Source organism: Microtus ochrogaster, linkage group LG9, assembly GCF_000317375.1.
Source record: "Microtus ochrogaster isolate Prairie Vole_2 linkage group LG9, MicOch1.0, whole genome shotgun sequence".
Taxonomy (NCBI): Eukaryota; Metazoa; Chordata; class Mammalia; order Rodentia; family Cricetidae; genus Microtus; species Microtus ochrogaster.
The window spans coordinates 16,237,564-16,265,190 of record NC_022034.1 but is presented as its reverse complement, the minus strand read 5'-3'; the positions used below and the strand labels follow the sequence as shown (position 1 = coordinate 16,265,190).

Below are 27,627 nucleotides of genomic sequence, written 5' to 3'. Positions count from 1 at the left end.
GAGAGAGAGAGAGAGAGAGAGAGAGAGAGAGAGAGAGAGAGAGAAGGAGGGGGGGAAAGGGAAATGATGTAATTATATTTTAATTTTAAGAAACAAAATGAATACTGATTTTTAGAGAGATGGTCAGCTATACATGCTAGCTAGCATGCGCACGTAACTAATTACAAGTGTTTGGTGCAATACCGATATGCAGTAACATTTTAGCTCCTAAAAGCACTCAGGTGAGGTGGTGTTAGAATATTTTTTGGCAAAAAAAAAAGTGTGTACTTAAAAAAAAAAGTATGTCCATATTTCCAATCTACTGTTTTGATCGAGAGTGAAACTGTGGAGCCTTGTTTATCACACTCGTAATTTTACTCGCGATAAGAATTCCTTAATTAGCTGTAGAAGTAGAAGTCAAGCTTGTTTCTCTGGGGCGCTACGTCTTCCTGGCTTTGGATATTTCCAAGCACTTTCAAAAGTCATCCACCCATGTTTCTGTCATTCAGAAGACAAAACTCACTTGGGTGGTTAATGAATGATGCCTTCAGAAAGGTTGCTGATACAGACAGGTCTCAGGGAATGCATCCTGCAAGTGACAATGGCATGAACATAGAATTTGATTTAGTGACATTGTCTATCAGTGGTCTCGCTGGGCCAGGACTGCAGAATGGTGTCTGTCAGGCTGCAGAAAGTCTGTCCTGAAGGGAGACCTGGAGGAACATCTTCCTTCCCCTCCCACGTGACTGGCTCTCTGGGTTGGGGTTGGGCAGGTTGCGGAGTGGAATTTTGTCACAGTCTCACAGTGTCGTGAGGGTTCCCTAGAGGCTGCAGTAGCTGCCTTCTCCACATCCTACTGTACGGATTGGCACCATCTGTGTCCAGTCCTAGCTGGCCTTCTCCACAGTAAGCTTCAGAGAGCTAGAACGTGAATATCTACATTTGGATTCCTCCCACTACCATCTGTAGCTCAGTGTTTTATACACAACTGAACCTTATTTAAAAATGCCTAAGTATTAATAACTAGTAGTCTTAGTAAAATACTGTCAACTAACATTTCTACCTTTCACACCTACTTGAGAATGAATGTTCCCAATAAGTCTGACATTATCAAACGGTCTAAAATTAGTTGATTCTCTTTACTCAAAGATCACGATTCAAAGCACAAACGGATCTGAGTAAATAATATTCTATCGGGCCAGAAAAATTAGTAAGAGGACTTGGATCCTGTGAAATATTGAATGAGATCCAAGGCAGTGTGGTTAGTGTGCAATGCGTCAAGGGCGTCGTGACACGGAAATACTTGTTCATATAGTCCATTGGGGACAACTTCCTCTTTCAAGCTAATATAAATTTAGCAAAGTCAAAGGGTGAGCACTTAAGTGGGTCTCCTTTATAATATGGTCTTACAAACTGCACAATGCAGGATATGTATGCTGGGGAGCAGATGTGGGCATGGAGGAAGTGGACTTTAAAGCCTCATTTATTTGTAATAGCTTATTAAATTTGATATTTTCAGGGGCCATCCTTGCACAGAAGAAATGTCTCATTTTCTCTGCATTATTTCTTTGAAAGAAATCTTTAAAGTGTCAGACTAGCCATTTATTTACTTATTGTGAGAAACCAAGAAATTTGGGCAACAGTCCTTTGGATAGCATTCAGGGTCTTAATTTCACATAGACACCAACATATGACATACATATGCAGGGTTTAACAAGCATGATTAATTTATAAGTCCTTATAATTTATGTGCGTCCTTTCGGTCCAAAACATACTTCAAGTTCTTGACCTTCTTGAGAAGCACATGTTACTGGATCCAATTGTTTATCACAGTAACACTACCACACAAATGAACACATGAATGAGTGTAATTACATACACAGACATATATTTAATATATAAAGTGCATACTTTTCTTCAAATAATTAGTGTATCCACAGCCCAACACCAAATAGAATTGAGATTCTAAATATAAGAGAGCCAAAATTGCTATTAATAAATCCCACCCACCTTTGAGAATTAATCCAAGGGTGAGACAATAAAAGAAAAACATTTTTTAAAACAATCTTAAAATAAAGATCCCTATCATTTGGGAAGCACTCTGAAATCTAACCTCTAGACCACTAAGGGTGTTATTGTTATTCTAAATACAGCAAATCACAAACTCAATATTTACACTAAGCAATATTCCTATTTTTAGATCTAAATTATAGTATCTGTATATATTTATAAGACTTATATGCATGTATGAACTAAAGTGACCGACCAACACAAATAGAAACAATTTTTCTCTGGTAGTAAAATCCTCCTCCCCATCTCTGAAATATGCTTTATTTACTATAGAGAAAGCTTTTGGCTGCAAAGCAATGAACCGGCTCTAGCCCACTTTCACTCTGATCGGAAGCCACCCTTTAGCTAGCAGACGGTGGCCTTGCTGAATCATTTTCTCAATCATGTTCCCGTCTTGGCCTCTGCACTGGAGCCATGATGGCTGCATGATACGTATGCTCCAGACACAACTAAAATACAGATCTGATTAACCTCCTCCACATGACCGAGCAACAAGAAACCAAGAACGAGCTCTTCAGAGTCCAGGGCCTACAGCCACTCATGTCTACTTAACATCGGCTTGAAACATTCCAGATTAAAGAGCCCAGTGTCTATCCCATGAGCCCCACGTAACTCTAAAGCTATGCCCAAGAGAGAGACTCAAGAAGATGCCTGCCTGGTGACATCGCAGTCACATTCTGGGAGATCTGCATCCGCACTGCCGTCCTCCGCCATCCTCAGGGCACGCACGTCCTGGGCCACCACCATGAAGCTTCCGCTTGCAAAAGCCAAGCTCTGCAGAGCAAAAGGCTCAGTCCTTCCTGGGTGAGAAGAGAGTTTCTCCCCTTGTGTGTGCTAGGAAGTATGAAACTGCTCTTGGTGGACAAATGGTGCTGGTGGCCTGTCTGTTAACATGACACTGGGCAGTCACAAGTGGTCATGTTTCTAAATAAAACCCACATTCATGAGCATGTGCCAGGCTTGATCTCCTGGAATGTAGGCCACGACGGTAAGAAGGGAAAAGCTCAGTGTAATCTGCCTGGAGGAGCGGGTTACAGGTCTAAAGAAAGGGTCACAGAAATAGTGATCGCTACCGAGTCTCTGCTGTTCCCTGAAGACGGTCAGATTTTCCTGTGGGCTCCTAGCTACGCCAGGAAAGCTACTTGGAAAAGACAAAACACCAGCAAAACCTTGCAAAGTGCTGCAACAGTGAATGGAAGCAGAGCCCCCTGTTCGGGCCAGTCTGCCAGCTCATTGGTATGAGTAGCCGCTGTAAGGGGTTGCTGGGGAAGGGGGGCAGGAGCCTGCATGGGAAACCACTTGATATCTACTTTCCAACAGGCTATTTCAACATGGAAAATAACAAGGCAATATTGATCACCACTACATGTATACAAAATCTTTGTGTATTTAAAAATAACATTATTTTAAGATAATATCTTTAAATTTTTTGTTTGTTAGGATTTCAGGAAACCGTATTTTGTGAATTTGGGGAATTTTCAAACTCTTTGTACAAAACATATCAGAAATATGAAAAATTTACATATGGGTTGGTAATGCAGCTTAGTTGGTAGAGTGCTCTCCCAGGAAGCATGAAACCCTGAGTTTGGTTCTCAGAACTACATGATAAGTAGGTGTTGGGAATATTTCCTAACTCGAACTCCTTGCTGGCACAAAATTCCCAATCAAGCCAAATCAAAACAAGCCAAATTAAGAAATATCCAGGTTTAATGGGAGTCTGCACTTTTGGGTGTCCTCGAGGGGGAACGCGAAGCTGTGGACCACCCACCAGGAGGAAGGAAAAGGGACCAACTTTTGGGAACTTATTTAAATATCATGGGGAGTGGTCCCCCACCCCTAGGGAGTGGTCAGGACCTGGCCTTCTGGGATTTGGAGTCCAGACCAGGCCTGGGGGCTGGGGCCTAGGCTCCCAATTTGACAGTAGGCATGGTGGTTTGTGCCTACTACCTCACTACCGAGGAAGGTGGAGGCAGGAGGATCAGAAGTTTAAGATCTTTCTTGACTATTATGTAGTTCAAGCCTAAGTGAAATGAGTCCCTGTCTCAGAAAAAAAAGAAGGGAGGGGCAGTGAGCTAGCCTAGCAGATAGAGGGAGCTGGCAAGCCTTTGATGATCTAAACTCCATTCCTGGAAGAAGAGACCTCACTCTTGCAATTTGCCCTCTGAATTTCACACAGACATTGTAGCTTTCCCCTGCCCCTATTCTGTGCAGAACGCATAGATAAAAATATAATTAAACTTTTATAAAAACTCCTAAAGTATGTGCCAGGTTCTGTTTTTTTTTTTCATGAATCAACACTTTTGCTGGAAAGGGGGAGTCGTGAATGGCACTGAATAGCAGAACTGAATAATGCAGCTGCCAGTTCATAGCCAAAGACAGGTGTGGAGGAAGTTCACCCGGTCTGAAGACAGTAAACAAGGAAACAGAAAGCAAATGTGGATAGCCAAGTGACTTCTGGGAGAAGCTGAAAGGCAGACTAGATCCAGGGTGGCCTTTGCTGACAATCAGCCAGTGATCTGCTCTCCTTTTAAAGGTGGTGCGTAGACATGGACAAGATATAGACACAAAAGCGTCCCACAGAAACTCGTCTACATGATGAGATTCTAAAGACTGGCCACAGATGAACATCTTAGAGACTACTGGGCAAAGCACCCCTTTCTTATCAACATACAGCTGAAATCAAATTTATCTATGTCTTTGGGGATGGTAAAAAATAGAGCAAGGTCTAGAAAATTCTCACCTGAAAAATCCCACACATGTGTTGTAAATAAACATGACTTTGAGGACCAAGTGTCGCCCTCCGTGTATTGTTAGCTGACAACCGAGCAGAAACTAAGCCAGCTGCCGACAACTGCGCTGTGTTACGGTTAATGGGAAATATTTTTGGCATAGTGCATTTTCCCTCTCCATGTCATTGCAGCCCTGAGATTCATGAAAGAAATTTAACCAGTTTAATAGGATTCTATGGACAAGCACATTGCTCCATGAGTCAGAATCTGACACACACACAAAAGTCCCCAGGGTGTTGACCCCGCGGGAGGTCTCTCCAAGAAGGGCATTTGTAGTGCACGAAGTTTCAATTTCTGCCTCTGAAATAAGATTTTATTATGACCTTGGTGGCTGAGAAGTGAGACTAAACATCACATTGGGATTCAGAACTGTGGGGCATTTCAGCTGCAGGGTAATTTCAGTAGAGATGTCTTTCCTTCCCTGTGTGACCCTGAGTAGGGAGCTCACTGTTTCTGCGCAGTTTCTCCCCATGTCTGCCACCACAGATTCTTGGGAGGGGGCCCTCTCTGGTGGCATTTGTTCTCAGAGCCTACCAGTCTTTGTGACACTCTGGTTACTTTACAGACGAAGGGTCTTGCTCATGCTACTCCAGTGTTGTCCCACTGAGCCACACCCCAACACCGGCCACTGTTCTCAGGCTTTGGATACACAAGCAGTCAATGGACAAAGATGTCTCTCAGCACTGGCTTCCCAACATGAAGGAAGCATACCTAAAGTGAAGCCTCTCCACACTCAGTCCCTCTTTTAATATAAAATAACCTCAGCATCTTTAAGTTGTACCAGCCATTGAACCGGTGGCAAAGGCCCTCGTGTGCTTTTTCCTTTATGTTTGCCACCCTTTTATACACATGGCCCATCTAGAAAATAAATGCCACAAAATCTGCCTCTCCAACATGAGGCTCATCATTATGGTCACCGTGGTGGCTAAGCAGAGGGTTACAATAATGAAGTAGTTTATTTTCATGAATAAGAAGAGGGATGAAAGTCAGCCTCATTCCCACACCCAGCAAACTAGACACATAACAGGGATGTGGTAGCTCCTTGCTTTCCCCACCACAGAAAAGAACACCTACAAATATTGGGGAAGAGGCTTTTCTTTCTTTTCCATAGGTATTGGGGTATCCATGACACCCCCAGATGAAGAACCTTCCCATACCATTCTCTCCCGCACCCCAAATTCATTTGAAGTTAATGAGTGTGTCATTTCTGGGAGCAGCAGGAACATGGTAAAGTTGCTCAGAAGGAGGAAGCCAGGTGCTGCAGGCCCTTTAGCCTCGTGGTTCTCAACCTGTGGGTCGCAACGCCTTTGACAAACATCCCTCTCCAAAAATATGTTTACATCACAACAGTAGCAAAATCCCACTTACAAAGCAGCAAGAAAAATAATTTTATGGTTGGGGAGGAGTCACCACGACATGAGGAGCTGCATTAAAGGGTTGCAGCATTGCAGCATGAGGAAGGCTGAGAGCCGCTGCTTCAGTGGAGATGAATAAGGACCAAGAGGCATTAACACGCACGCGCGCACGCGCACACACGGACACACACACACACACACACACACACACACACACACACACACACACACACCGCAGGCATCCTATTGCACTTGGTCCTTTTACCTGGCCGCGATGAGGTCCAGGAGATGCTGCCACCTGTCGTTCACTTTGCTGAGCTTGTACTGGATCTCAGAGGCTTTGCTTTCGTGGCTGGCTTTAGCAAGCCTTTCTCCCATTTGCTGGAGCTGGATTTTGTTCTCTTGGGCAACAGCAATTTCCTCTTGATAATCCTGCATAATCAAAGCAATCACGGAGGTTAGAAGGCATATTCTTAATGCATTCATCTGGCTCCTCTGGAAACAGGCTAATTACAGTTTCTACTGTTTGGGCAGCTCAGGCCTGAGGAACACTGTGTGAATATCGGTCTATGTATACAGAATTAATAGTGCCTATTGCACAATTAATTAAATGTGGAGTCCAGACTCAATTACTACATGGATTTTCTTAAAGGGACTGCAAGGCACTTTCTTTTTTTTTTCTTATTACTTAAAAGGGTACTAAGTTTAGGCATAATGCCATATGACTGTGATCTCAGCACCTGAGAAGTAGAGGCAGGAGAATTAGGAGTTCAAAATCTCCTTCGGGTACTGAGTGAGTTTGAGACCTGTCTGGGTTGCATGAGTCCCTTTTTCAAAAAAAACAATGCTAAATAAATACATAAGCACATAAATGTGTGCTGCGGCTTATGTGGTGGAGAGGAAGGCCTTGAGGAAGGGAGGACAGTAAAAATGAAGGCAATCTAAAAGAAAAGAGACGGCTGGGGTTGGAAAGGCCTAAGCAGATAAGGGTGGGAGGGTAGAGGAGATGAAAGGTTAAGGGTTAAGATAACCCAAATGGAGAGGTTATGAAAAAGTTTTAAGGAAATCCACTACCTTATAACCAATATAAAAACACAATTAAAAATTAATGAGTTTTGAGGGATTTGGGCACAGACTCCACCCTTTGCTGTGGAGTCATTGACAATCGTGAGCTGCTAGGAAGGGAAGACATAGCTTTCACTAAGAGCACAGTCCTGGGTAAGCTGATGATGCTCCAATGAAAGACCATGCAACCAAGAATATTTGGTCAGCACCTATTTGCCTTTATGCATTAAAAATGAAAGACACAAAGTGGGGTGGGTAGGGAATGGGCGTAGACCCGGGAAGCGTTGGTGGATGGGGTGAAGAGGATAAAAGTGTGTGGCACCAAATCATCAAAAAACTAAAGAAATTTTAAAATGCCGTTTGAATGTAGATGCCCAGAAAAGCTCGAGAATGCTATTCAGTGAAGCAGGAGATTATTGAATTTGGATCCCTAGAACCCATGCAAACACAAAGCTATAGGGGAACAGAGCTAGGTGGGGAAAACTAAACTGAATGCTGGGAGAAAGAAGGGCAGAATCAGAGAGAAGCCATGTAGCCCTGCCTGAGACAGATGCTGGAACTTTAGCCAGTAAGCCACAGCCACGTGGCAATACACAGATTACTAGAAATGGGTTAAATTAATACGTAAGAGTTAGCCAATAAGAAGCTAGAGCTAATGGGCCAAGCAGTGATTTAATTAATCTAGTTTCCGTGTGATTATTTTGGGGCTGAGCAGCCAGGAACAAACAAGTGGCCTCCTCCTACATCCCTCTAAAGGTAGGGTACTCTCTTACACATTTGTCTGAAGAAAGGGGGCCTGAAAGAAAGAGGATGGCAGGTGAAGCTGCATTCCTGCTCAGAGTCAATTGCCCTGGCATGCTTAGGACTCCTCGTCTGGTCCACCCACTGGTTCATGCTATGTCAACACAAAGGGATCCAAAACCGAAAGTACTGAGTACATGTATGTATAGTTTTAACATTCCATCCCCAAATTAGGATGATTTTACTGAGAAATGTTGACTTCAAGAGAGCCATCGTAAACCTTGAAATGTACTTGGAGTACAACCGTGCTCTTGGGTTGTCGTTCAAGTGAAGCTGCTTGTGTCAATGCCAACAGACAACAATCGTTGGCTTCAGGTAATCAGTCACTTGGTTTTTCCTACGCTGTCAAAAATACTGAGCTCTTCTTAGTGACGCTGTGCATGCACAAGAAAGACAGTAAAGCGTTTGAGTTCCATAGCATCTTCTATACACACCGGCAGAATCCGTATTGACAGGGATGTCTTTTCTTTTCCTTCTTTACTCTTGCAGTGCTGGGATGAAACCTGTGCTGCATGCATGCTAAGAAGGCGGGTCACTGCCAAGGTGAATTCTCAGTACATCCCATTCCCTCAACACCACTCCCCACTCTCTCAACCCCTCTCCCCACCCCCTCAACCCAGCTCCCCACTTCCTTGTTGGCTTTTGCTCTTCCTTATGAAGCAGGGTCTCACTAAGTTGCCTAGGCAGACCTTGAACATGATATTTTTGTCCCAGGCTCACCAGTAGCTGGGATGACAGGCCCACCTGCTCAAAGAGTATTTCAACATCGCACCAAAGAATACAATAAAATCGTTCCCATGAGAAACTGAAGTTTCAGTAAATTTTAAGTTGTGGTTATATTTTGTTCTAGAAAGTTTTTTAATCATTCACAAAATATAGATTCTTAATTTCATAGGGAAAGGTAATGAGAATAGAGGCACATGTAACTAAGAATTACCTTTAGCAGACTTTATGATGGTAACTAGTATAATAGACCTGCCTAATACAACATTCCTAGACACCTAGCAACTAGGAAAGCCCCATTATTAATAAATACTATGATAATGCCTGCATCATCTTGGCCCAGGAAGAAGGATTTCGACATAAAATAAGCAAGTTGATTAGTCAGAGATTTTTTTATGTTTATATAGAAAACTAATAAAGTCATGAATGCTATGTGTTGGCTTTGGAGTTTATCTTTACTCTGTATGTGCGTGAATGGAGAAAGATAAATTTCCCCAATAACTGCTGTATTGCTTTTCAGAGTAAATGAAGCTGTACTGTCATGTCTATGCTCAATAAGCACGAGGTGCTGGCTTCTGAGAAGTTAGGCCCTTCTGCTATGCATCCACTGCTACGGACAGAGCGGGAGAGCAAAGAACTCCACAGACAGCATCCACATTTCCAGCAGGTTTAAAGCTTGATGGGGCTTCTGCTCCAGAAAGATAACATACAGGTAAATATGAAAAATACACCATACATGACCTAATGTGGCATTCAAATGGGCATCCTGACTTCAGTATTTGCTCAAAAATGCAGAAACTTTACTGAAACCCACATAAACATATAAAATTATGAGTTGATTCAGTGAACCCTGTTTAGATATAAAAAATGTCCTCTATCCAAATAATTTTAAAATGCATAGATAACTTGAAACAACAGGAATCCAGAGTTTCCAGGAATGTCTTCATTCCTACTGAGGGCCTATAGATCATATTTTCTAGGGAAAAATCAGTTTCGTTCTTTCTAAGGTTTTTTTTTTCCTTTTAATTCCTCTCTAGTGATATCTGCCTCTAAAAACGAACCCATATGAAATAAAACCAACAGAAAAGTGGTGTGCATGAATGATTCCTCCGGGGCAGAGAGCAGAAAGCCGGTTTCCTCGCAAACGAAACGCATCCTGTAGATTTTGCATGTAAGTGGGTCTTTCCCATGTTCCCTTTCTGCATGTTATGAAAACAGAGCTTACTATGTAGGGACAGGTAAGTGACAGGGACAGGAAAGACAGGGAAGCACTGGGAAGAAGGGAGCCCCAGGCCACATCACCCCGCTCACCTTCTTGAGTTTCTCTATCATCTCTTCAATGAGGATGTCTCCATTCTGGGAGACCTTGCCCTCCATCTGGGTCAGCCACTCACAGAGCTCTTTGTTCTTCTCACTGAAGACGGCCCACTCGTTCAGTCGCTCGCTCACTTGCTGTCGTCTTAAGGAGACCTGGGAAGTTGAAAGTGGGATGGTTATGAGGAGGGAAACAACAAGAGAACAATGCCTACCCTGAGGAGGAAATGGCATGCTGAAATATGTGGGACCTGGGCATTCCTGTGGGCATGAAATAGAGGATTTACCAAAGGAAACAAAAAAGGGTCGGGGAGATGGCTGGAGAAAAGGCTAAGCCCAGTGGCTGCTTTTGCAGAGAATTAAAGTTGACCTACCGACACCCAGGTCCACCTCCCAATACCCACATGATGGCTCACAACCCTCTCAAACTCCAGCTCCTGACGATGTCCTCTTGGTGGTCAAGACTACTTGCTGATCTTTCAGAGGACCCGGTTCAGCTCCCAGCACCCATATGATGGCTCACAACCCCTGTCACTCTAGTTCCAGAGGATCTGATGCCTCTTTTGGCCTCCGTAGGCACCAGGCATACATGTGGCATATTTATATCCATGCAAGCAAAACACTCATACATGTAAAACACAAACAAGTGTTTTGTTTTTATAAAATAGAGGGATGGAAAGACAGGATGGCAAGGACAGGAAATGGCAGTTGAGTCTCCTGTATCTGGACTGTGTGCTGAAGTATCTGCAGAAATCCAGCCACCAGAAGCAGGCAATGACTCCTGGGGTTCAGCTCTGCCCTGAAAATTTTACCCCAAGCAAGTGCCTTTATTTCTCCATTTATAATGCATTTCTTTTCATTTTTTTTGTATAATTTTGGCTTTCATTGTCTAGATACAGGTTTTAACCTTTAATACATAAATAATCAAAATTTCCCATTAAACTTGTACAAAGCACAGAATGCTTTAAAAAATGTGGAAGAGTATGCAAGCCGAATGTCCTTTATCTGGAATTACTAGAGCTAACGAGGTGGTTTTTTTTTTTTTAATGTATGTTTTCGTTTGGCTTCATTGAGATACAATTCACATAACACAATCCCTCTACAATATACAACTGAATGTATTTTTGTATATTCAGAGTTGCACAAATATAACCATGATCAGTTTTAGAATATTTTCATATCCCACCCCAAATAACGGTGCCTGTCAGCAGTGTGATCCTTAGTCTTGATTGCCAACTTGATGGGTTATAGAATCATCTAGAAGGCATACCCCAGGACCTGTGTGCTAAAGGGGAAATACCCACTCTTAAAGTGGCATTTTCTATTTGTCAGCCCAGATATAAAGAGGTCTCAGGGAAATGGAGCATACACCTGTGTGTCTTTGATTGTGCTTCCTGAGCGACTGTGGCTGTTCCTGTTTCTTCTCCCTCCACTGACATTGTACTGCTGATTCTCCACCTCTCCCAGGTGGACTGAAAACCAGTGACTCTCCCGGGAACTTCTAGACCTTTGGCACTGGATTGGGGCTGCCCAGACATGAACTAGGTAATTTTAGCTTCCCCCCTCCCCTGGAGTCTATGTAGCATGCAGACAGAGGTGTCAGACTACCCAACCCCTAGGAAGTAAGCAAAATCTATATCACCTTCTGTAACACACATATGTACACACACACAGACACACACATGTACACAAACACACATGTACCCTATTGAATTTGTCTGTCCAGAGACAAAGGGTCTCATATAAGAAAGAGTTCTCTGAACACTTCTCCCAACTCTGGTCTAGTCTCCATCTCTGTGTGTTTACCTAGTCCCAACATTACATGTAAATTGGAATCAAGGTTAATGTTCTTTTGTAGTGGCCTTCTTTCACTTTTAGCATAGTTTAAACGTTCATCCATGTTAAAGGATATATCCATAGTTCATTCTTTCTAACTGTTGAGATCGGTTCACTACATAGACATGATATATTTTATCTGTCCATTCATAGACTGTGGGCATTTTGGTTGGTTCAAATCCTGATTGACTCTGAATAATGCCTCCATACAAGGTCATACACAGGTGTCTGCACAGACACAGTATTCATTTCTTTAGGTATATGATTGTTGGATGATACAATAACATCGACAATTCCCACACTGGTCATTCTCTGTCTTTTTGGCCAGAGCCATGTTAGTGGTAAGAAGTCCTTTACTACTGTTGATTTTCATTCGTCCTTCCCTGGAGGATAAGGGCACTGATGATCTTTCTGGGTCATTTGTATATCTATCTTCTTTACAGAAAAATGAACCAATCCATTCACCCATTCAAGAAACTGGGCAGACTACTTTGAAGAGTTCCTTAACTGCTGCTGATACAATGGTTTGTTTGTTTCTCAGACTCTAGAAAGATTCATTCCAGGTCTCTAAAATCCTGGAACTTCATAATGCTCTTGGTTGGCAGTGCTGTTTGAGTTACCTAGGCGTGCTTATAGTTGAGAGTCACCGCCTATCGGCAAAATGAAGTCCGATTAGTGGGGTTATCAGAAAGCTGGAGGACGGTCTTCCAAGGCCATGTCACAGCCAGCCGGTCACTAACTCCGTTGAGGGAGATGCCAGCCCATCAGTTTTCTTCGTTTTGGATTTGTGGTTTTATTAACTCGATATTTTATTGTGAAAAGTTTCCAATAAATTTAAGTGGAAAATACTGTATGTTAAGCATTTGAGACATGACCTCATGGTGGATGTCAGGCTCCGGCTCACATCAAACTCAGAGTATGTTAGCAGTCAGGCTGGTCTGGAAGGCGTGATCCTTCTGCCTCAGCCTCCTGAGTGCTGGGGTTACAGTTTCTGACTCCCAGACCTTACCCAAATCATTTATATTGTGTGTGTTTCTGTGTGTGTGTTTTTTAGTTTTTGATATAATGCTTCCCCGTGTTAGCCATGCCTGCCATGGTACGTGCTACATAGACCAGGCTGGCCTCAAATATAAGGTGGCCATCCTTATGTTTCTGCTTCCTGAGAGGTGATATTATAGGCATGAACCACTACACCTAACATTCCAATTTTAACAAGTATCCTTTTAATGGGAATAAAAACACTTCAAAGGTACCCTGTGCTTCTCCGTTAGCAATGCTGCCTCTGACTATTGGTGATTAGGTAGACAATATTCTAGGTCCCAAAGAACCCCATTTGTCTATGATCATATGCCTGAGAGTAGTTTGGGAATCAGTTAACAAGCCCACAATACTTTCCATAAAAGCAACCCCAGGAACCCGAGATTCCTGAAGAGGGGGCCACACTGTTGTACCAAAGCTTTGGAATTTTTTTCATTAGAAATTCCCTCTTTGGGGTTATTAACTAATCCTATTTAAATAACTACTTCTTTAGATTGGGTACCGCTGCTGAGTCCACCAATGTTACCTCAGTAATGCAACGCAGGTTATCATTTCATTTTCTTTGAGGCAGAATAATACAGAGGAGGCAAGCATCAGGGAACTCATTTGGGGTGGGGATACAAGTTGCAAGGTTCCATAGACAAACCCCATCTACTCTGAGCTCTGCCCAGATTGTGCTGTGCAGTGATGTCAGTCAGCACAGAAGAATCTACTCTCCTGAAAGACTTCAGACTGCCAATTCTCCACCTGTCAATCATAGGGCGCCAGAGCGGGAAGGCGGGTGCTGTGGCTAAAACCCGGGTTCAGTTCATACAAAAACTTACAGGAAATTCCTCTCTAAGGACAAGAAGCTTCCTCCTTAAGAGTTTGGGATGGCTTTGTCCCGCTCTTTAGTAGCTTCCTCCACATGTTGGCCATGCTCCAAAAATGGATGCTAGGGTTCCCCTTCGCCAACACCTGCAGAGGGTGTGATCACAGAAGGATAGCACCTATTTCTTCGAGGAGTAGGTGTACCCTATCCCAGGAGAAGCTGGACAATTTCAGGTATCAGCTTTTGGCCAGTCAAAGGCAGGATCAGAAAAGCTGGTGTCTTTGATACGGGCTATGGTGTAGGATCACATGAAGAAGCATCTGAGACTCAAGGCCAACCTCCACTCCTCTGCTGAGGAGACCAGAACAAGTGTCTTCTATCAGCCTCCTTTTTGTTTGTAAATGGACATTCCACTTTTCCCAAACATGGGTATTTAGTGTTTGTAAGAAAGAGTCATCTTCAGTGCGTCAAGTACTGCACTATACTCCAGGATGTGGCGTGCAGACAGGAAGGCACGGGCAAGCGAACAGCTCAGAAAAGGCTGGTGTACACCACCGGTTTGTCAATCCCCCATCTAAGTCCGATCTTTTCTCTCCTTAGCAGCTGTGTGCTCAACATCTCCAGGGACCAGCTTGAATTCACCTCCTTCGAGCTTGTCTCACACTATGAAGGCATTGCTTTCATTTGTTTACTGTGAGCTATGACTGAAAAAAAAAAAAAACCCACCACTAAATATGTGGGCTGCCAGCACTGGGTGTAAGCCAGGGCCCAGATCTTTCTGCAAAGATGTAAATTCATAAGAAGTGTGGCATTTGATGCTGTTTATAAACTGAGTATTTCGGCTATATTTAATGAACCATTTCTTTCTTTAGATTCAGTTGGAATCCTGAAATTATTTATCAGCTCATCACGTATTTTGCATTTTCTTAAGGGTAGAACCACAGTGTATTGCCTCCAGAGCGAGACAGCTGAACAGGAAGCACAACTTTTTTCTAACAGTAAATATTTTTCTCATGACATTGTGGGCGTAAACACACACACACACACACACACACACACACACACAAAGAGCGATTCTAGTGGTGTGGTGTTGTAGATTTACATTACAGCTAGAATCACACACGGTTCTACAAAGCAACAGAGGAGGAAAAGCGATATAATCCACAGCTGAGCTAAACTACAACAGATCTCCCGGGCTGGCTGAAAACCTAATCCTTTTCTGCATTTATTCTGACGCTCTGTAGCAGCATCTACTTACAGGCTGTCTTCCTCATCCTCATCTGTGGACCCAGCTACGCCTCGCTTCTCATCAGCTGCTTCTAAACGAGCAGGGCAGGCTGTGCCCTCCTTTAGCCGACATAATGCCGGCTATGTTCAGCTGAGTTCGTCAGCTTTTACGAGGAGCTGGCCATAAGCTTGTTTCCTGTTGTGGTTTCGTATTTGATAGAAGTTCACCGGAAACAACAACTTTAAGAGCTCGTTACTCCTCCTTGAGAATTAGTATATCCTGGCACCCGGCCAGACCCAGGGCTAAATTCTTACTGGTTTAGATACATGTAGATTGGACTGGTTCAGGGCAATTACGTGTTATGCTCATACTTTATGACTCTGGCAGAGGAAGTCTCTAGAAGCACCAAAAGTCCTAGCTGCTTCCTCTTTTGCATGGTCCGGTCTACTCACAGGTGCAAGGCATTAATGTCTTCACAGCGTATCACATGGCCAAATGCGACTTTCGAGCTGTGTTTTCAAGTAGGGTTTTCTAAGTCTAGTGGGTAATTTTAGAACACGTGAATGTCTGACTTAAGAATTAACAATAATGATACTTCCATGGCATTGTTATTTAATTTTCCCAAATTCAAAACCATTGTATGATCATAGTTTTCTTCATTTCCAAAATATTAAAATTCTGTCACTATTTTAGCCTCAGAGGACCCTAAGTAACAGGACATACATGTAGTACAAGGCCTTTGTTATTAGCCATATGCAGAGAACGCTTAACTGTTGTAGGCACTGGTTGTCCGAAGAAAAGGCCTTTGTATCAAAGGGCCTCAAAGTCTTGGGATCAGACTACAAACATTCATAAAAACTAGGCATGCTCCGTGATGGCATGGAACAAGGAGGAAATGGGAATTCATAGGACTAATGACACTAAGGTGGACCATTGCCAAAAAGGACTTCACGGGGTTGTATGATAGGGAAGGAAATAAGTGAGAAAACCAGAAGAGAAATAGTCAGTCTAGGCCAGAGGAGGGTCACGATCAAGGCCTCTAAGAAGGAATGCTGTGAAGGTTAGCCAGGAGAGGTGAGCTCTGAATCAAAAGTGACAGCTCTCTGAAGCCTCTGTTAGAGAAATGAGTCTGCTCTGACTTGTTCCACTTAATCCCTGGAAGACTTTAGGAGAGAAAGCAGATCTTTCCTTCTCTCAGAATTGGGAAAATAATGACTAGGGCTGGAGAGACAGCTCTGCAGTTGAGAGTGCTTGCTACACTTGCAGAGGACCTGAGCTCTGCTCCCAACAACCACATGACAGTTCACCACCGCCTGCACTAACTCTAGCTCCTGGGATTGTGCACACTCTTCTGGTCTCCGTGTGATCCTGCATGTTCATGGTATAGGTGCATACCCCCAGAGATACGCATGTGCACATAAAATAACTATATAAATCAATAAATCTAGAAAAAAGGAAGACTGCTGCCATACGGGCAATATTTCACTCTCTCTATGAACAACTCGGTGTAGGCTCCTTACGCCGTCACTGAGAACTGGGCACTCTGTGAAAAGCGGCCACTTTCATGTTGAACTCAAAATGTTTCCATGTTGGTGAGGGCCATCTCTTGTAGGCCTCGTTTTGCAAGGTATGCTCGCGGGCAACTGTTGAAACATCTTCTAAGCATGCAAGCAAATATTCCTTTGATCCATTATGGGAGCAAAGTCTGGATTTAGATTTAAGTATGGGGGTGGTTTCAAGGAACACATTTGTTCTTAATATCAAACAAACCATAAGAAAGAGCCTTTTAAACTCTGTTGGATGATTCTAGAAGCATGAGAAGAACCCATAGTGTCATGTCAACTGGGGAGGATGGAAAATCAAAGAGGTATCAATTGGTACAGGAACGAAGAAATATGAGTTTGCATGGACACAGAGTCGCCCTTCCATTAGCCCGTTCCTTTACCTTCTAACATTCTCATCTCTCCAGTCCTCCTGCTTTGACCTGGGTCATGACAGATGTGTTTCCTGTACAACAATCCCTCCTCCACTTCCCACCTCAGCACTGAAGACTTATCCATTTCAATCAGCGTTTTCTCTACATTCTCCAGTGCGCACCACCCTGAGCTAGCCAGTATCTTTACGTATTGCTTTCATCTCTGCATACAGATTTTTCTTCATAATTGTATAGGACATTCTAGGCTGACATTAGTTTCAGTGCAATTATAAACTTGACAGAAGGAATTTCTATTAAAGCCTATGTTCACAATAATTGCAATGACAAATCTGTTGCACAAATATGTGTTAGAGACTGCAGTGGGGGCAGAAATGACGCTTGAGGTGTTCTATAGCCAGCACTGTGGCAGGTATTCTACTCTGAGTATTATAGCTGGCAGTGTGGCATGCATGGGTGCTCAGGTGTGTTAATAGCTGGCAGTGTGGCAGTCACAGTACCCAGGGTGTTTTCTATCTGGCAGTGTAGCAGGCACAGTACTCAGGGGGTATTACAGCCAGCAGTGTGGCAGGCATGGAACTCAAGGTGTGGTATAGCTGGCAGTGTGGCAGGCATGAAACTCAGGGTGTGTTATAGCCAATAGTGTGGCAGGCATGGAACTCAGGGTGTGATATAGGGGCAGTGTAGCCGGCGTGGAACTCAGGATGTGTTATAGCCAATAGTGTGGCAGGCATGGAACTCAGGGTGTGATATAGGGGCAGTGTAGCCGGCGTGGAACTCAGGATGTGGTATAGCCAGCAGTGTGGCAGGCATGGAACTCAGGGTGTGTTATAGCCAGCAGTGTGGCAGGCATGGAACTCAGGGTGTATTATAGCTGCCAGTGTGGCAGGCATGGTAGTCAGGGCATAGCACTAAAGAACAAGGCACAAAGACTTCCGCCAAGTGCAGTCACAGGCTCTTACAGGCAGCCAGCAGTCTGCACTGTGAGCCTTCACCTGACAGTCCTTTTCACCCAGGTTGCTCTCCTGCCTTCTTTGCATCAATCTTTCCCTTCCAAAGCCTAAGTTATAATCTCCTTTAGCAACTTGTACACATAGAAAGGCGTTTAATAAATAAGGTAAGCCTAACAATGAAATAAACCCAGGGATTAATGAGAAACGACTATGAATGTTCCAACAAATAAAACTATCTCAGAATAGCAACTAACATTAAACCAATGTGTTTCTTCCATATTTAAAATCCAGAACATACCACCAATATTGACTCAGCTGGAAACTCACACCTGGGAAGTACAACAGTGTGGGCCAGGAAGGGAAGGAGAAAGACTTCAGTACAGATGAGTTCAAAGTATGATACGATGATAGAGTTGACCTTCTTCTGAAATATTCTGGCGATGAGCACAGGCTTCTCTGCCTATATGGTGAGTCACAGAGTGGGCGCCGAAGTGGACCAAGCCTGCCTGGTGTCATGGATCGCCTCCCACCTTCCCATCTTTTTTTTTTAAGTTATAAACTGATTGGCCCATTAGCTCAGGCTTCTTATTAAGTTGTATAACTTACATTAGCCCATTATTCCAGTATATGTTAGCCACATGGCTCGTTACCTTTTTTTTCTTTTTTTTTATTGAGAAAAAAAAATTTCTGCCTCCTCCCAGCCTCCCACTCCTCCCGCCCTCCCCCCACTCCTCTCCCCCTCCCTCTCTAGTCTGAAGAGCAGTCAGGGTTCCCTGCCCTGTGGAAAGTCCAAAGTCCTCCCCCCTCCATCCTGGTCTAGGAAGGTGAACATCCAAACTGGCTAGGCCCCCACAAAGCCAGAACAAGAAGTAGGATCAAAACCCAGTGCCATTGTCCTTGGCTTCTCAGCAACCCTCATTGTCCGCCATATTCAGAGAGTCCGGGTTTACCATCTTGAACAGCTACTTACTCGTTCAGACCACATCTTACCTGGTGACATAGCTCCTCCCACTGCCTTTGCAGAAGCTCCACGCGCTCATTCAGGATGGCGATGTCCTCGGCACTGATGTAGACAGCCAGGGCATCCCTCAGCAGCGTCAGTTCTGCCAGGTCATCTGTCCACCTCCCTACTGCGGTTTCCAATTCCTACAAGGGAACAAACGTCCATGAACCCCCTGGATGCCTTCCTTTAACCCTTTGGATGGGGCTTCAGTGACCCTTCTTAGTATAATTCTCTTCTTACACACTCTTTCTGAACACCAAACTTGAGCTCTGTTTTATCTGCATCCCACCTAACTTGAAAGCCTTCCATGTTCTGATACAATACCAAGGCTCACTGCAAAACCTTCCTACCATCTATTAGACCCCTCACTGATCTTTTTAGGACGGTGCTTGTCTTTTCAGATCCAAGATGTTCAGTGTAATGGCCTTCTTTCTTCTAAATTTATATTGCCCTACAACCCTGAGACTACAAACACATCGAAACTGACTCCATAACCCCTTAGCCACCCATTAGTTTTTTTTGTCCCTTTCCTGATCACACTAATGCAATATTTAAAAGAGAAATTTCCTAAGCTGACCTTCACTTGAGTTGCCACATTCTGTGACAGATACTTCACCATGAATACCAAGCTTGGCTAAGGTTCCTCCTGCATTTAAAATAATCCACTGGCTGCATATTCTGTAGGATCAGAGATTTTTTTTGAAGCTATTGATTATGGACCTGTCCTTTTTGGGCATTATTTAAAGAAAACAAAATCCCTGTAGCAAAATTAGAATGAGTAGATATGAGTTTCTGCCATGTGCTAGCAGGTGACCAGGTTTGCAATTTGTGTCACCCTTGTTCTCTGCCAGCTGTTGCTTTTATATTCCAGCTCATTTAGTGAATGAATGGAGATTTTCATCCATTCTGTTCTCTGTCCTTCTGATCTCTTCACACTGGAGACAAGTTGCTAAAGGCAGGCACAATTAACGGTAGTATCTGGGGCTAACTTTCCAGGCAATTTAAGCAAACAAGGATTTAGCCTGAAATTTCCAAGTAATTGTTTTGTTTTGCTGCTGAGTGTGATTTGGGGAAGAATACAGTAGAATTGTCTGGAACCATGTCCTCCCAATCTTGGAACACAAAAGCGGGACACTTGTCCGAGTGTCTTGGGAGATGACGATGGAGTCTCAAAATAAGAACACTGGGCTGAAAGACCAGACTTTCTAGGTGAATACATACGCAGCGTTCTGTCTATACCTCTAAACAGATCAGCTGCTATGCCAGTATAAGGAACTTACTCTTTAATATCAATCCCGCTCCTCCCCCAGCCAAATATCACATTTAGTTTATGGATTTAAAAAGAGTTAATTGTGGTGATACTCACCTGTACTCCCAGCACTGTGTTCAGAGGCTACAGTATGGGGACCCTGAGTTTGAAGACAGGCTGGGATCCATAGTAAAATCTTCTCTAAAACCATACTGAACCAAAGTGCGCGCGCACACACACACACACACACACACACACACACACACACTTGAGTAACAACTACCATGCAAACCCAAGACCACTGGCTCAGATTCTACCCATTAGTTCAGAAAGCATGGATGAAATACAGTCTTTAAATTCGAAGACATTTATCAATTACTAATGTGAAACATTAATGTTATTCTAGACTCTTCCGTTTTCTCATCTAGCAGAAGGGAAATCACATGCCCCCATGAGCGCGTGTCACGCCAAATGAGAGATAGCTGGAATTTAGGAGGAATCCAGCATTAGATCATTCCCATGCTTGCTTATCAGATAATTTCTTTAATAAAAACCTGGGTAGTTAACTATTAATGTGTTTGTTTGTTTGTTTGTTTGTTTGTTTGTTTTGAGATAGGGTTTCTCTGTGTAGCCTTGACTGTGCTGGAACTCGCTCTGCAGACTAGGTTTGGCCTCAAACTCAGAAAGATCTGCTTGCCTTTGTCTCCAGAGTACTGGGATAAAAGGCTTACACTGCCACCACCCAGCTACACAGGTTTAAAAATATACTCATTTTAATGTTCATAGCCTTCATATATTTTTGTTTTGAGGCAGGGGCTCAGTCATATATCCCATTCTGGCCTTTGATGGAGGAAGGTCATTGGTTAATTAATAAATAAACTGCTTGGCCCTCATAGGTTAGAACATAGGTGGGTGGAATAAACAGAACAGAATGCTGGGAGGAAGAGGAAGTGAGCTCAGATGCCATGCTCCCCTCTCCCGGGGAGACGAGATGAAGCTCCAACCCAGGATGGAAGTAGGCTAGAATCTTCCCGGTAAGCGCACCTTGGGGTGTCACACACATTAAAAGAAATGGGCCAAGCAGTGTTTATATGAATACAGTTTGTGTGTTGTTATTTCGGGGCATAAGCTAGCCAGGCGACCAGGAGCTGGGGCGGCAGGAACACAGCCCGCAGCTCCTTCAACAGGCCTTGAACACTGGGTCTTCCTGCCTTAGCCTCTTAGCCACCTCCAGTTGACCTTCTCATGCATCTTAGTGTAATGTAGCAAGATATTTCATTTATCGTCTTTGGTGTAATGTGTATCACTTTTTCATTTTCCTAATGCTGCCTTTCTCAAATTTCAATGAACACATTTTATAACTTTTTACCTGGGATTGTCATACAGCAGTAATGTAAAAATGACAGTGGAAACTCTGGAAATGGTTAAGTTGAAAGAAAGCATTTATGAAGTTACTTTTGATATGATCAGCATTTTACTCAGCCAAGAAGTGCTGGCCAGGCACTCTGCCTGGCTACACAGGTGTGCACGGAATAAATCTTACAGCCACTGAATCATGCTGGTCTTAGTAACCTCATAATCTAGGGAGTGGTCTGTGCTAATACTGATTGCTTCCAAGTACAATTAGAGGTGATGATCTTAATCGTGATCAGAGGTGGCAATCACAGTCTGCAAGTGGCTGGAGCCCTGAGCAATTTAAGGATTGGGTGGCTCCTTGCTTTGATAGAGATCGGCTATTTTTTCTTCATTCTGTACAGAGGGGTCTGCCAGGTAAGGTGTGCGCTTCTGCCCCAGTCTGCAGATTTTCCAAGATGCCAATCCTATCCTTCCTTTCATAGGCTGGACTGTTTTGTTGCAATGATTCTTCCATGTGGATGTCTCAGAAAGACAGCCGCTATTTATTGCTCTCAACTCAGCTTTTAAATATCTTTTATGCTGTGTCTTAAATTTTTCATTTGCTTCCTCTGGGCCATCCATACACTGGCCCATAACTTCAACTACAGGAAATCAGCAAAGGAGGCCTCTCATTGCATCGCTGCCTTCCCTAATGGGCTCCCCAAGGACCTCTTATGATCACACAGCCCCAGGCATCTCCCTGAGATGTGAGCTCACAAGCCTTAGTCCAGCAGAGGTATGTGGCTAGGCGACAGGGACGATCTCCATCCAGTCCCGTACCTTACAGCGCATCTGCTCCGTGTGGAGTTCATCATGGTGATCCGGCAGAGGCTGGGCCAACTTCTTCTTGAAGGTTCGGAGCTTCTCCAGAGAGTCGGCTATTCCTTTCTCACACTTTTCCCAGTCCTGCCATTGGAGGAGAAACAGATCGGACACATTTGGGGTGAGAAGCTACAAAAATATCAATGAAAATAAAGAAAAAAAAATACTCTCTTTAATTGCCGGGATATAATTACACTAAGGAACCGTGGGAAGTCATGTTCACACTCAATGCCGTTTTGGACACTATGCATTTGTCAAAAGTAAACATTTGCCCGAGGCCGTCCCGCCCCCAAAAGGCGGGCTCTCTCTACAGACTCTGTAACTTTTAACTGTTTGTCTCTAGTAAGCATATGTATGTATGTATATAATATGCTAGTTTTCCCTGGGAAATAAAAATAGAGTCTACAACTGTTGAAGAATTAAAGTAAGCAATAGCTATCAAGGCACCAAGCACAATACCCAAAGAGTTATGTCTAACTGAATTAAAATTTATGCATAGAGTGTGAAGATTATTCCAGTTTTCTGTCTCTCTCCTAATCCACACACAGTTGCACATCATATCTACACGCTCCCAAATGTTATGAGAGTGAAAAAAAAAAGAATAAGGAATCTCCTCAGAATGCAAACAAGCATGAGTAAGAGAAAAATAGAATGTAAAAATAATAATTAACTCTGATTCACTCTAGACATAAATATGAGCCACCCGCTCTTGAGTTACTGCAGAAGTGCAGACAGGCAACCACCACAGGCATCACGAACATGGAGTCTGCCTGGTTTTCACCTTGCTCAGGCTGAACTATGTCTGGAAAGATTAAGTGAAAGCACAGAGACAGCCACTCGGTGAGAACTGGAAGAAGAGAGGCTATGCACAATTTAAGAAGTATCTGTCTCATGACACATGTTCGGGTATTACCACAGGTTACATGCTGGTAATACCCAGAACACACTGGATCTCTGAGTGAAGACAAGGAAAAGTATACGTGTGTCTATTAGGACATGTGACACACCAAACTGGTAACAGGGACTCCCTCTGGGAATGGCAGCAAACTTGCGAGGGTGCTACAGAGAATTTCAGTTTTCACACTACATACCTCAACTACTACTTGAAGCTTTTTAATGGCACATGTATTTGTTGTCTAGTTTTGAAGTGCTTTCTTTAAAGGAAACTGAGAGTAACTACACTGAATCTTGGTTTTATACTGCCCTATTTGTATTCAGCCATCATCCAGTACCTCCGTGCTGCATCAAATTGCAATCAGTTAAATACATGCTGCTTTGTCCAGTTCTCACATTTTGGTTATATTGCCCACTCCTGGTCACAATGCTCTCAGTGCCCTCCCCAGACCAGCTGCCCAATGGTCATTCCCAGTGCAATGAATCACCGAATTCCAAAGACAAGTGATTTAAGAGCTAGGATGACCGAGAGCCCAACATGGTACCAAAGTCTGGTGCCTTTCTCTTCCCATTGTCTCCCTGTCTTCTCTTGCTTTAGTTCTCCCTACTTTTCATTCTAGAATGTTCTTCTTAGCCACTCACAGACAGCATTACTCCAAACACCTTTAGTGGAAAATGCAAGTTTGAACTTAGTGGCTTTGCTTCCTTAGAGTTTGAATCCAGGTTCTCATCTCTCTTTAAAATTCCCCCATGGAACTTCACAGAAGCTTAAGGACATCTCCTTTTCCTAATTACCACCAACAACGGCCTGGCAAACCAAAACTATGAATGCTGTTGGCTATGAGGCTCAGGTTTGTGTCAGTTCCCCTGTTTTACAATATTCGGTGTGTCCTTTCGCTCGCCAGTACTCAGTACTGTAGATGTGATGTGAAAGCAAAAAAGTTTCCCTGCTTAGACCTCACGTTTTCAATGAAATCAGCACACACCCTAAAGCTTTCAATGTTCACAGAGCTGGCACTGAGAAGGTCAGCCCCTCAGGACAAAATCAGTGTTAGGGAAGCAGGCAAACCATGAGTATTTGGGGCCTACATACCCAGAGCATTAGGCTAACAGCTAAAAATGGCATTATTAAAGCATTGGTATAAAGATACATGAGTCTGGGTAAAAATGAAATTATTAATCTCTAAAGACTTAGGGCAAATGGAATGTAGTGTATGATGCAAAACTAAAGAAATTCTGAGAAGAGAAGAATAGAGACTCCCATATCCAGTGATGACTTGGATGGTGAAGCCAACCAACCACCGAGTCTTTTTTTCTGCATGAATGATAAGGAACTAACTTCATGTCCTGTTCTGCAAACTGTCCATCAGGGTGAATGCTTTATACATGGACTGACAGGTGAGACAAGCGAATCCAGTGACTCAGACACCATGCATTCTTATATCTTGGGACTATATCCAAAAACCACATCACAAATTAAAAAAAAGAAGATTAACACAGTCTTGCCAGAATGAGTTACAATGTTGTAAATCCTTGCCCAACACCAAGATGACGACAAATTGACTCAGGTATATTATGTTACCAGTGAATTGCTCTGCAAGCAAACAGTGGTACTGAACACATTTTCGGTGGCATTTTGATTGATTGTTTCCTGTTCAGAAGGAGATATATATATCATAATGAATAATGTATATTATATGTGTTGCACACATATAATGCAGTATGGCATATAATATATACTGTATATACTGTGTATATATTATATGGCAACACACTCGATTCCCAAAGTTAACCCAATAGATGTGAATATTTGAAAGAATAAATCTGCTCAAATACTGTGAACTGCCTCCTTCTACTCAAAAAGGTCGCATGCTATACTGAGTAATCATGAGAAATTGTTGATTGCCAACATGTACAGAGCTGCAACATTTCCTGGGTACAATTTTAAGTGTTAATGACATCAATAACGGCAACGGCTGTCATTCATGTGCCCTCATGTGCCCACCACCTCATGATTTCCTGGAATTCTTCTGGCAAATTCTCACAATGGTCAAATGGGTGAGGTAAAATTAGAACCATTTTGAAGATAAGACAATAACTATGGTTTTCAACATGAGCTTATCTGAATTTGGGGTGCATTCTTTTTCTTATTTCATTCATATTATACAAAATCATGAGCTTCCTCATGAATTGATCATACACGTATAACGACTGAACTAAGACAAATTATAAATAGTAAGGGCCTGGGCAGGGGAAGCTCATTATAGACAGTATGGATAAAACTCAGTGTCTTTGGGGTCACAGTGTTTGTGGTCAATGAAAGGCCTAAGATGCCTCTTGGAGAGTTTTGGCCAATGGCAGCCTGCGTAGAGAAACCAAGGCAAATCAAGAGACTCATTCTGGGTTAGCTTTGTCCTGGCTATAAAATACGAGATATCGATCTTGAAAACCATTTTAGTCTGCAATTTAGGGACTGGAATCTGCTTCTTGTGTTTCTGCCTGGCTTTCTAAAGTTGTCACATGCTGCAAGGCATAGCACTGGCCATTAATCAGAGTTAATCACTTGGACAGCCTTATTAGAGTTTCAGTTACTTTGTTGAGGGATTTTCCTGAAAGATGAAGTGTTGAAAATTGGGAAACTTTTCCAGTTCATGCAAGATAGGACAGAGTCTTCAATAAAATGGAAGAGAACAAGGGAAGTGTTGCTCAATGACCTTGCACTACCTGCCGTCGTTGCAGTGAGACAATGGGAGGAAGCAACACGGCTCCTAAAAGGGACCTCCGACCCGAACTTACGTTCAACAGGAAAGCCAGCTTTTTCTTCTGCTCCTCCAGGTGCATGCTGGCTGACTTCCATTGCTCTTGGATCTCTGTGAGTTCAGCCTGCAAGGCGGCCTCGGCGCCACTGTCGGCCGAGAGCAGGAGCTGCTTGCCGGCCTCCACCGTCAGGATGTAGCTGCCTTGCTGGCGCAGGAACACCTTCTCTTTGAACTGAAAGGGACCAGAGCGTCTCACTTTTTATTCTTTCCTTCATCGGTTCCCCGTTAAGAGGAAGTTTCAACTGCCTTATGTGTTAGAATGCATACGTCATGCTCCTGCATCTTAGAGGAACCAAGTGGAAATGAATGAGAAGCAGAATCTCAGCACAGGAGCTCTGCTTATGGGCCGAAGGCTCAGGGATGGTAGAGTGGCAGCTGTCCCCAGCATGGGTACACACAGTCAGTCTCTCAGAGTTGTAAAGGCTGGATTAGTCTTGAAAGACATGTGAATGCACTCAGACTCAGAGGAGTGTGACAGGGAAAGGGAAATGAGGAGGGAAGCATTGACTGTCTAAGAGAAACATGCCGAATTCAGGAAATGTAACCTACTTTTCCATGACTGGGTCGGAAGTACCTGTGTAAGAATGGTAGTGACAGCTTGCAGGGGAACTTTCAAATTTTGAAAATGTGTGTGAGCCTTTTGTTCACATTTATCTCTGTGCACCATGTGCATACAGTGCCCAAGGAGACTAGAAGAAGGCACCAGATAAAGATGCCCTGGGGCTGGAGTTATAGATGGTGGTGGCTGCCATGTGGGCGCTGGGAATCAAACTTGGGTCCTCTGGAGCCACCAGTGTTCATAACGGCTGACCCCTTGATCTAACCCACCATTTGTTTAAATTTTTAATTTTAGATTTTTAAAATCTGAAATTAGATTTAGATTTGTTTAAATTTTAGATTTTGAACAGTTTTTTTTTTTTTAAGCCGTGGTATGTAGCTCACGGTGATCTTAAACTTGCAACCACCTTGTCTTAGGTTCTGAAATGCTGGAATTACAGACGGATGCTACCCCACCTAGCCAGGGATTTGGCTTTTACACGGCCACAGAAAACACTGAGCAGGGGAGCCATGTGTTTGGATGAAAGTTACAGCAAAAGCATTCACTGGGGGTGGGGGGGGGGTAGAAAGTGGAATGAAGAAGGCGGGCACTGTACATGATGAGACAGGTTAGTCTACCATCTACCAGGGCAGAAACTCCTGAGGCAGCAGCCACAGGGATGGACATTCAGGATTCATGAGTGTGGGAAGTAAGAGACAAGGAAGAAGTTCATTGTGTGATAACTCTTGGGATCTAGACCACTAGATCCGAAAATAGAACATTCCTCTGACTGGAGACCTAAAATGCGGAGAATGAGGTCAGCCAGGGGTCATAGCTCTTTGTACACAGAGAGAAATCAAAAAGGTAGTTGGATATATGAATCAAAACCTCAGCATCTGAAGGGCATAGATACCAATTTGCCCCTCCTCTATTGGGAGTGGATAGTTGAGGCCATGTCTACAGATGACTTTTCTCAGGGAAGCTGGAACAAAGGAGGAGCCAGATGAGCCCT

At 43.4% G+C, this 27,627-nt stretch overlaps 1 protein-coding gene across 9 annotated transcripts in view; it reads right to left on the bottom strand.

Annotated features, from left to right (window-relative positions):
• Window positions 1–27,627, bottom strand: part of LOC101984034 (nesprin-1) — a 228,565-nt gene that overhangs the window by 41,653 nt on the left and 159,285 nt on the right. For all 9 annotated transcript variants that reach the window (XM_013352282.2, XM_026787370.1, XM_026787375.1 and 6 more), the window contains 5 exons: window positions 26,055–26,249; window positions 22,323–22,448; window positions 18,886–19,041; window positions 10,094–10,252; window positions 6,459–6,625 (listed from right to left, as the gene is read on the bottom strand). In XM_013352282.2, the coding sequence (XP_013207736.2) occupies window positions 6,459–6,625; window positions 10,094–10,252; window positions 18,886–19,041; window positions 22,323–22,448; window positions 26,055–26,249 (803 nt within the window). The remainder of the gene's footprint in view (window positions 1–6,458; window positions 6,626–10,093; window positions 10,253–18,885; window positions 19,042–22,322; window positions 22,449–26,054; window positions 26,250–27,627) is intronic.